We start from the raw sequence: 10,740 nt of genomic DNA, 5'->3' as shown, positions 1-10,740 counted from the left end.
AAAATTTATTTTTGTTTTCAGATAAAAAAAAAAAAAAAAAAAAGTGGGACTTTCATCATTCGTCACCTCTCCTCAATCCTGGTTTAGCTCCACTCCTTTTCTTTTGGAGTTCTTTATTCGATATTTGAAGATTTACCAATCTATTGGCACGACTCTCATACCATGTTAGACGAACACGACTCTCCACAATGGTAAGATATTGTCCTCAATCCAGGCTTGGCTCCACTCATTTTCTTTTGGAGTTCTTTGTTCGATATTTGAGAATTGACCAATCTATTGGCACGACTCTGATACCATGTTAAACGAACACGACTCTCCACAATGGTATGATATTGTCCACTTTGAGCATAAACTCTCATGGCATTTAAAGTCCCACATCAGCTAATTTAGAGAATGATAATGGGTTTATAATCAAATAATACACTCTCCATTAGTGTGAGACATTTTGGGGGAGCACAAAGCAGAGCCATGAAAGCTTATGTTCAAAGTGGACAATATCATATTATTGTGGAGAGTCCGTGTTCGTCTAACAATTCCCATTATTTTAAAAGTCTATTTAGACGGCTTTGCATGTGTGTCTTTAAATTTGAAAATTTTAAATATATTATTTTCTCATATATAAATAGAATAATTTGAACCCATAATAGATTTTTTTATTCAATTTATTTTGTATATTTTTATTCCTTATTATATATCCATTGAGTAGTTGGAAAAAAATAGTTTACTCTTAATCGACAATATTTTCATTAGAGTATAATTAATAAATCCTAATTAAAACATGTCATTTTCGCAAAAGAATATTATAATTATTTTCACCCAAGACAAGAGGTCTTAATTGGAATTTAACACGCTGGTTTATGCCCAGGACTTTGCCCTATGATACGACGTCATTTCACAGCACAATTGGGCTCAACGACCTTCACAGGGTCTCGATTGGAGTTTGGAGTGTGCCTTCTGCGCAGCCATGGGGCGCGTTAACCCCAGAACCAAGCCATCGGTGGCGGGAACCGCCGGTAAATCAGAAAGTCGGCGGATGAGCAACGCGGACCGTTCGGCATACTTCGCTAGGAGAGAGGCGGCGAAGATATTGCGGCGTGTTCTTGAGGGTGATGCTCAACGTCGAGCCGTCGCCTCCATTAAGTCACTCGTTTATGCTCCGTCTGTTCGGAATAAGAAGGGTACATTCGCTCTTGTTTGCAAGACTCTCAAGTGTAAGTTCTGAACAACGACTCTTTCCCGCCATGAATGCTGAAAAGGATTTTCAAACGATTCTCGTGTAGGTATCAGAAGAAAATATTGGTTTTAGTTCAACATTTTGTTTTGCGATTGAATAGGAGTGTTAGGAATCATGTATATATTGTCCATTTTGAGCCTAAGCTTTCATGGGTTTGCTTTGGGTTTGCTTTTGCTTTCTCCAACAATGATGTTGGAGATGTATTCCTTAATTATAAACCCATAATCATTCTTTAAATTAGTCATAGCGGGACTCCGAACAATTCCAACCATCATTAGCAATCCTCCCCTCGAATAAAGTATACCATAGAGCCTCTCCTGAAGCTATGTAGTCTCGAATAGCCTCTCCTTAAATGAGGTTCGACTCCATTCTCTGGAGCCATCGAATAAGAACACCATTTGTTCGAAATTTAAGGATTCTATTCACATGATTAAAATAAGGGCACTCTGATGATATCATGTTAGGAATCACGAATCTCCACAATGGTATGATATTGTCCACTTTGAGCATAATCTCTCGTGACTTTGCTGTTAGTTTCATTCCAATGGAGATTTATTCCTCAATTCTGAACCCAAGATCATTCCCTAAATTAGCCAAGGTCAGGCTCCCTCCCAACCAACCATCCTCAACCGCCTATATTGTAATGCAACAGTTTTTGCTCTACAACTTCGAACTGGATTGATAGCGTAGCAATAGATTATCTGGGAAATTGAAATCCTATTTATTTGATGTGAATGATTATGTGACAAGCTCGGTAAATCATCTCTTTCCTCGCCCTTCAGTGGTAATATCTGCGGTGATGTAGCATAACTAAAAAGGTTCATTTTGTAGCTTTCTGAATTCTCTCGCTTTGGTTGTATTATTAGACCTCCCTATAATCAAGGAAGTACTGGAGGCTGCTGATTTATTGAGCAACAAATGGAAGGTACTCTTGCATCTTCTTTGTAATTCATTTGCTTCATACATATTTCTCAAGTCTTGGATAATTCTGTCTTGATAGCTTTCTCACTTACCACAAACATACCATAACATTAATCTAATATCGTTGCAGAGGCAGAAGGAATTAATTTATGTCATCATGTATGATATCCTCCTAGGCCAGGTATTTTATAAATCTTAGATCAAGACAATATCAGTTTATCATTCAAAGGTCGACTCCGAAAATGTTTTATGATAGTTGAACAAGCGGGGGTGGATTTATTGTTGCTCAAATTCTGTGTCGACCATCAAGATGTTTTCAAATTTATTTACTCGAAATCAGTTTTGTCCATCTTCAATAGTAACTCTATGGGCATGGCTTTGAGTTTAGAAGTACTTATATCATCAAGAGTTACTGGGTCCGCTGGGAGTTTGGAGGTCGGATCGTGTATTTCAATACCTTGGATAAATTATTGTTACAATAATGTGTCTAGTGAATATGTAAAAACTTCTGCTACTGAGACTGCTGCAGCTTGCTTATTTTACATTTGGTGTTGATTGACAATATTTTATGGAACTATGCGTAGAAAACCCCTTTAGCTGGCGATGCAGAGAAGTTTCTTATGCGGCAGCAAAGCGCTTTACAATCTGTGGTTACACAGCTTTTGTCAAAGAGAAAAGCAAATAATATTGAAGACTTAATAGCCCGTGGTCATAATCCTGGTAAGTGTTCTTTATGATTCTGTTGTTGTGCTGATTCTACTAGCTTAGGCCTGGTTTGATTACTTTTTAGTTTTCTGTTTTTTACTCGCATTCTTAGTCAAATTCTAAAAACAGAACAATTTTTTGAAAACGAAAACTATTTTTCGTAGTTATCAAAACTTGACTTGATTTTTTAAAACACGAGTAGAAATGAATACAAAATGTAAAAACTTAGGAGTAGAAGTAGTGTTTACAAGCTTAATTTTTATGGTTATCAAACGGACCTTAGTTATTATACCTATTCAACTCTGATCTTCAAATTCAGGTGTTTCAAGGCCTCGTTTTATCCGTGTGAATACTTTGAAGATGGATGTTCACACTGCAATACAAGAATTAGGCAAAAGATATGCAGTGAGTTCCAAAATCTTTCCGAATTGTTGTTGATGTGTTTTAAAAGTAGTGTAGAGTTCAATAGCCACAGCAGAGTTATCTTCACTTATTGCACACTTCATCATTTTGTAAATTATTAATTATTCTAAGCGCCTCCTAGCCCCTTTAATCCTTTTAAAACATGCATAATGGATGCTGGGATAGAATCTGTCCTGAGTTTTATTGTTGGTAAGGTTTGTATTCCATTTGGACACTTCAGAAGAATTCCTTAAAGGTGCTGGTTATTATGTCAAATAGGTTCAGAAGGATGACATGGTTCCTGACCTCTTGGTACTTCCTCCAGGCAGCGATTTACATGATCATCCATTGGTTGCAGATGGGAGTATCTTCATGCAAGTAAGTCCCTAGTTTTGTTCAGTCCAATTTATCACGAACATGTATTAAAGGTCAAGGGTTGCTCTTCTTTCTTTCTATTGTATAACAACAAGTTAGTGCTGATGTTTGTAGGGGAAGGCTAGTTCTATGGTTGCAGTAGCCCTTGATCCCAAGCCAGGATGGGAAGTAAGACCACTTAGCCTGTACTTACTGTCGAGCTCACTTCATAATTTGGATCGATTTCTATGGTTTCTTGGTTTCTCCTCGCTCTTTTCCACCTTTAATTGATATTATAAGTTCTGTCGAACAACTTACTGTTTTACGAACAACTTAACATCCTTTCTGGTGTATGAACTCGTGTTTTATTGCTTCTTTTCTTTCCACCACTTTATAACATGTTTCAGCTTTGTTCATCCTCCCTTTAGCTTGATTACTTTAGCGTTGATACTTTCCGTTCTGATATTTTGTATTATTGAAGGTCCTTGATGCATGTTCAGCTCCGGGTAACAAAACTGTTCACCTTGCCTCTCTCATGAACGGAGAAGGAAGGATCATTGCATGTGAATTGAACGAAAACAGGGTCAAACGCTTACAACATACAATCAAACTATCGGGAGCTTCTAGTATCCTTTGTCGATAGTATATGGGTTTCGTAACTATCAACTCTCTATCCATCTGCAATTTTACATCATGTTGTTTTCTCTAACTAGATTAAATCACTTTGTATATGAGCCTTTCATTTTAATGGGTTGGAGGCTAAAAAGTAACATGATGTCCCCGTTTATGCCATTACCAGCTAATTTCCTGAATAGTTCCTTTATTGATTCCAATATGTTCCTGTAACTTGTACGTTACCTTGATTAAACTTAACCTTGGTGCAAGATATAGAAGTTTTGCATGGGGATTTCCTTGCTCTTGATCCAAAAGATCCTTCGTTGTCCAAAGTAAGTTCTGCTCCGATCCGCACTGATCATCTTTTGTTCAGTTACCACCCTCCTGTTCTTTTAAACGATGGCTTCTCTGATGTGGTTAGATTAGCCAAGCATTACAGCTTTAAGCGTTTACAAGGAAAGTCCATTGCCCCTTGGTTTTGACAGAACGATAGAAATAATAAGTAATAACCACAGCCATTATTGCTTAGAAATTAGAATAGTTTGCATTTTTGCCACGGCATACTGATATTCAGCTGGAAAATGTTCACTCTTGCATCATCCTCTTTTGATTTTTCAAGGTCCGTGCCATTCTTTTGGATCCTTCCTGCTCTGGCTCTGGAACTGCAGCTGCTAGATTAGATCATTTGCTCCCGTCACATGTTGAAGGTAACTCCTAGCCGTGTAATAGTTAGCACAATTCGTAATCTATTATCTGCTATATCTTCTTCTGGTTAGTGCTACCTTCATCTGTCTTCATGATTTGTGCAGGGAAGAGCTCTGGGGATGACCTTGAACGACTGGAAAAACTTGCTGCCTTTCAGAGGAAGGCTCTAGCTCATGCATTTTCCTGTGAGTTCAGTTTCCTATAGCAATGTATTCTCCTATAAAGCAATCCCTTTTCTATTCGCTGCTCATGACTAACGTCATCTCCTCGCAGTTCCTGCCGTAGAGAGAATTGTTTACAGCACTTGTTCTGTTCATCAAGTTGAAAACGAAGATGTTGTACAGTCATTATTACCTCTGGCTGAATCGCATGGCTTTCAACTGGAAACTCCGTTCCCACAGTGGCAGCGGCGAGGTCACCCAGTTTTCGCCGGCGGTAAGTATCAACAGATTATTTGGCGTCTTTTTTTGAACTCGCCCTATTCAAATTAGAGCTATTTAGAGAACTTTTGGATTATTTTCTCATTATGCAGCTAACCATTTGCTTCGAACCGACCCCATCGAAGACACAGAAGGATTCTTCATAGCACTATTTAAGAAGCAGAACACGACGCACCCATTTCCCCAAATTTCTAGTAGAGACAAAAGCTCTAGAAATCATGGTGGAAACGTCAGGAACAGTCGGGCAGTTGCGTGCCTTCCGACCAGCATGTTCAAAATGTGGATGTATGCACATTCAAAGAGGACACGACGGAGAAAAATCCACACTCCATCCAAAACCAGAACAAGATCTTGATTATTCTCAAAACAGAGCACAGTAAAATCTTCAAAGTTTCAACATTTCTGCTCAGGTTAGTAGAAGTTAGAATTCAATTCAAGCCTAGCTTTTCATTGTTATCTTTAAGTTCAGAATATTGCATAGCGGCTAATTGACTGTGTCTTATATCTAGACGACAGACGTGTTATAAAACCTTAAAATTTTCATTAAAATAAACCTTCAAGCACACACTACAGAGGTAACCCCCACATATCGGTTATTACGACAGCAAAAAGGAAAGGGAAAATAAAACACACACGTACACCATGGTGCCATATCTTGAAAACCCATGATCCAAAGTTCAGAAGTAGGAATCCACATCCATAATACTCCCGCCCCATCAATTGACCTTGACCTCAACGATCTTGGGCTTCTTAGGCTCCGGTGGTGGCAACTTTTGCACAGTCACAGTAAGCACACCGTCCTGACAAACCGCCGTAATGGCATCCGTGTTGGCATTTTCCGGCAACACAAATTTCCTCATAAACTTGCCGACTCTTCTCTCCATCCTTACGTACTTAGCCCCCTCTTTCTCCTCCTCCCTCTTCCTCTCGCCACTTACCAGTAGCACATTGTCTTCCTCTACCTGAACCTTGATGTCACCAACCTTCAACCCCGGCATGTCGACGACAAAAACATAGGAATTCGGGTACTCCTTGACGTCGGCCGGAGTGGCTGCCATGGCCTTGGCGTCCCGGACGTAGGTACGGGTCGGGGCGCTGAAAGACTTGTCGGCGTCATCGGCGAAGTCCATCACGTGCTGGAGGGTGGAGAAGAGTGGGGAGTCCAAGCCCATGACTCTGAGATCCATCTTCCTCTTGTTTGATGCTTAGGGAAAGAACACAGGAGAAGGAATGTTGGCGCAAAGGAGAATGTTGCTATAGGAAACGTTATGGAAGAGATGTTTTACTTGCGGGGAATGGTGACCGGTTGGTTCGGTTTTATATGTGTTGTGAATGAACTTAAGGAACCGAAGGACGAATTTTCTGGAAGTATTGAGAAGAGCTGGAAGGAGGTTCCAGGAGCTTCTGTCGCATTCCTCGTTTGGATTCTGGAAGTTGACGGAGTCAATAGACGATAATGACCTTGTCATTTGAGAATATTACGGAGGGAACTTTTTATTTGGATTAATAATTTAATTTTTTTCTAAGAAAAAAAGAAAAATAAAGGAATACCGCTGATTTTTACCTGAAATTTCAATTTCTACAATTTTACATTTCATTTAATTTTAAAATTTCAATTTCATAAAATTAAACTCTTTAATTTCAATAAAATAAAGTTTTGTACAAATAAGTTTAACCAATGCACAGATGACCCAACGGCGCTACGTACGTGGCTGTCCATCTAGGAAGCTACCCTCCACGTGGCCTTGAACCTGGAGCGACGTGGCATTAGCAGCCGAAAGCAATTCTCCGACGTGGATTAACGAAGATACTTGGCCCAAAAAGACCAACTTTCGTAATGGGCTTTGAGAATGGATTGGCACAAATGGGCCTGAGGCAGTACCGGCCCATGTTTCGGGTTGGTAGCCCACAGAATTCCATTTCCCCCCATAAAACGCTCCCTGTTCTTGGGTTCTGAAAATGTGAACCATTACCAAGAGTCGATGGTTTCCGTTGATCGCACAAAAACCGGCCATGGATTTGTAAATGGATTGATCAAAAGCTAAGCCGTCGTCACCTTTTTGAACATAAGTGTACAGAAGTGATGAAAACTGAAGCCTTGAGCTATTGGCATGTGTGTCGGAGAAAAACTATGTGCCGATCCGGTTCTGTTGCCCGAGTCTCTGCTTCTTCACCGCCCCAACAATGGGATTTCAATCAAACCTTAAGAATGCTTAGCCTCTGGCTTTCGTTCTCGGCTTTTGGTTCATCCCTAAAAGAGGTTAATATCTAAAAATGACCTCGACATGGTGATGGACACGTGTCCACCCTCCTCGATCCTCAAAACCCTCGCGAAAATCCATAAATCTTGTCCTTCCCTTCGTCTTCAGATCTTTATATTCCTTCCTCCGCCTCCATTTCCGCTCTCGCTGCTTTCTGGGTTTTCTACAGACCCTTTTTCGATTTGGGTTTGCGTTTGTTTGGCGCTGGAATCACCTGATTTCCCGTTTCTCCCCCTTTGCCTACGCGGGTTGATCGTATTGGATTCTGCCATCTCACACTCCATTTCCAGACAAACGTAAATACTCCACTTATTGCTGTTTTTGTCTCTTGTAGTTCATCTTCTGATCTCCCTTTTTTTGTTTCTATGATGACCCTTTTCATTTGGGTCTTTTCTGTATTTCATTTTTGAAGTTTTGTTTCTGTAAATTACTTCTCTTACACGAGATAGGAGCTTTGATTACATAATTTGTAGAAGGAAGACGGTTCATCTGGTTTCTGGGGTGGTTTGTAAGTAGCTTTAGAACTGGCTAAGATGAGCCTAGATGCCGCTGAGGATGAATCAACCTCTGAAATTCATATCCCAGCAGAGGTTGATTGGGATATGTTAGACAAATCCAAATTCTTTGTTCTGGGTGCTGCTTTATTTTCAGGTGTATCAACCGCCCTTTATCCTATTGTTGTCTTGAAAACTCGACTTCAGGTTTCTTCTACCAAGTTATCCTGCTTTAAAATGTCATATTCTATCATGCGCCATGAAGGCTTAAGAGGATTTTACAGAGGGTTTGGAACCTCTTTAATGGGAACTATCCCAGCTCGAGCCTTTTACATGGCAGCTCTTGAAGTTACCAAGAGTGGTGTTGGAAGTGCAACTATTAGGCTAGGTCTTTCAGACACCACAGCCATGGCTGTAGCTAATGCAGCTGCAGGGTTGAGCTCTGCCATGGCTGCTCAATTGGTCTGGACTCCAGTAGATGTTGTAAGCCAACGACTAATGGTTCAGGGCAGCTGTATCAATGCTAAGAACAGTGTTTCTAATCTTAATTCTTGCGTTTATAAAAACGGTATCGACGCGTTTAGAAAGATCATTTATGCTGATGGCTTGCGAGGATTGTATAGGGGATTTGGGATTTCAATATTGACATATGCTCCATCAAATGCAGTTTGGTGGGCTTCTTACTCTGTAGCTCATAGATTCATTTGGAGTGGTCTAAGCTACTACACAAGTAAGAAGGATGAGAGTTGTATAAGTGGATATGGTTTTAAAGCAGATTCCAAGGCAACAGTGGCAGTTCAAGGCTTGAGTGCAACCTTTGCCAGTGGGGTTTGTGCTATGATAACAATGCCATTGGATACCATCAAGACCAGATTGCAAGTTTTGGATGGAGAAGAAAATGGCCAGAGACGCCCTCTAACAGCGTTGCAGACCGTAAGGAACTTGGTGAAGGACGGCGGTCTGAATGCTTGTTATAGAGGGCTTGGACCGAGGTGGGCTTCGATGGCTATGTCTGCAACCACCATGATCACAACCTATGAGTTTCTCAAACGGCTATCTGCTAAGAACCAAGATCGTTTGAGCTGATCACTCGAGCGGGCGATGACAGATATACAAAGGATACTTTGCAAGTTACATGATTGCCATTTTCTGAGTATAGACTACATGATTGCCATTTTCCCGTATTGCTGGGTAGACATGGTTCACGATCATACTGAATATGGCATGAAAACTTGTAATGTTCATACCTCATCAATAAGGCACTTCATTTTTCCTTTCATTTCTCTTGTACACATGTTTGTGCTAATATAAACTAGTTATCAATGATTTGTATTATATACTTCCAAGAAATATAATCTTCTTCTAGGCCTATCTTATCTAGCTTCTTTTTCGAAGTTTGTTGTTGGGCGAGGAACTCGAGCATTGATGATTATTGCCTCTTGCTCGTGGTCTACCCCGCGGATTGATTCGGGAGTCTTCATTCACTCTAAGGTTGGTTCTAGGAGTTCTAATGATTATACATTGTTAACTTTTCTCTCTGAAGATCTAACAGGAACTCGGAGAATTTTTCAAATATTTCGAGCCAGGCCGACGCTAAGAGATGTGGAGTTTACAGAATTCAGAAGCTTCTCTGAATTTAACATGTTCTAAAGTGAGAATCCATTGTTGTTTATGTCCTTAAGCTTGGTATTTATCTTCTGAAGTGATTACCTGTCTGTTTGTCTAGAGGATTGTAGTGCATACTGCCTTTTGATTTGATGTTTATTGGACTTTCTCCATACATATTCTCCTTTCTTGTGTTCCCATGGTTACGAGAAAGGTACTCGATTTATAAGGGTGTGGAAACCTCTCCCTGTTTTAAAAATGTTGAGGGGAAGTTTGAAAGGGAAAGTTCGAAGAGAACAATATCGGCTAGCGGTGGGCTTGAGTTGTTACAAATGGTATCAAAGCCAGACACCGGGCGGTGTGCCAGCGAGTACGTTGGGCTCTAAGCAGGGTGGATTGTGAGATCCCACGTCGGTTGAAGAAGGAGTCGGTTGAAGAAGGAAACGAAACATTCCTTACAAGGGTGTGGAAACCTCCCAATTTTTTGTCATGGGTCACCATTATACTCTTTCAAATCCTAATTTTTACATGATCTTGACGTTCCCGATGACGGGTTTTGCCGGGGAAGAAGTAATGACAGAGGGTCTCACAGTAGAACGCCGATAATCCACGTCAGCAGCGGCAGCTTCACCAGAAATGGAAGAAGGGAGTGAAACTGAGATTGTCGTCGGTGAATAGAGGGTAATTCCGATGGAATTTTCATAACGGGAACTCGCCGGGATTCTGAGTGAAGGGATATAATTGTTAAAGCGCCGGAAGTAGTTTATTGCAGTTGGCGCCGGCGGGCGGTTGGGTTTTTCGAAAGAAGTTAGCACCAAAATTGACTTATTATACAATTTTTTTTTAATAAAAAAACTATTAATTAAAAATAAAAATTTATTATATTCACTACAGTTTTCAGAATATTTATTTTATTGCATTTAGTAAAAGTAATTAAATAACTTTTTTTTTTTTTTTTTTTTTTTTTTTTTTTTTTTTTTTTTTTTTTTTTTTTTTTTTTTTTT

General features: G+C 39.9%; 3 protein-coding genes across 3 annotated transcripts; 2 read left to right on the top strand and 1 right to left on the bottom strand.

Annotated features, from left to right (window-relative positions):
* Positions 1–880: 880 nt before the first annotated feature.
* On the top strand, positions 881–5,941 carry LOC111443222 (probable 28S rRNA (cytosine-C(5))-methyltransferase). Its single transcript, XM_023080941.1, has 13 exons — positions 881–1,211; positions 2,101–2,159; positions 2,286–2,336; positions 2,740–2,875; positions 3,180–3,265; positions 3,542–3,640; positions 3,752–3,805; positions 4,098–4,242; positions 4,502–4,563; positions 4,851–4,938; positions 5,041–5,121; positions 5,210–5,371; positions 5,469–5,941. The coding sequence occupies exons 1-13, from the start codon at positions 965–967 to the stop codon at positions 5,729–5,731; spliced, it is 1,533 nt and encodes a 510-aa protein (XP_022936709.1). The 5' UTR covers positions 881–964; the 3' UTR covers positions 5,732–5,941.
* LOC111443230 (17.3 kDa class II heat shock protein-like) lies at positions 5,898–6,695 on the bottom strand. The gene has a single exon (XM_023080955.1). The coding sequence runs from the start codon at positions 6,561–6,563 to the stop codon at positions 6,093–6,095; it is 471 nt and encodes a 156-aa protein (XP_022936723.1). The 5' UTR covers positions 6,564–6,695; the 3' UTR covers positions 5,898–6,092.
* A 1,231-nt stretch (positions 6,696–7,926) lies between these two features.
* Positions 7,927–9,502, top strand: LOC111443229 (solute carrier family 25 member 44-like). The gene has a single exon (XM_023080954.1). The coding sequence runs from the start codon at positions 8,171–8,173 to the stop codon at positions 9,215–9,217; it is 1,047 nt and encodes a 348-aa protein (XP_022936722.1). The 5' UTR covers positions 7,927–8,170; the 3' UTR covers positions 9,218–9,502.
* Positions 9,503–10,740: the final 1,238 nt, after the last annotated feature.

Source organism: Cucurbita moschata, unplaced genomic scaffold (assembly GCF_002738365.1).
Source record: "Cucurbita moschata cultivar Rifu unplaced genomic scaffold, Cmos_1.0 Cmo_Scf00005, whole genome shotgun sequence".
Lineage (NCBI taxonomy): Eukaryota > Viridiplantae > Streptophyta > Magnoliopsida > Cucurbitales > Cucurbitaceae > Cucurbita > Cucurbita moschata.
Note: the sequence above shows the minus strand (reverse complement) of the source record. Positions and strands in the feature narration are given on the sequence as shown.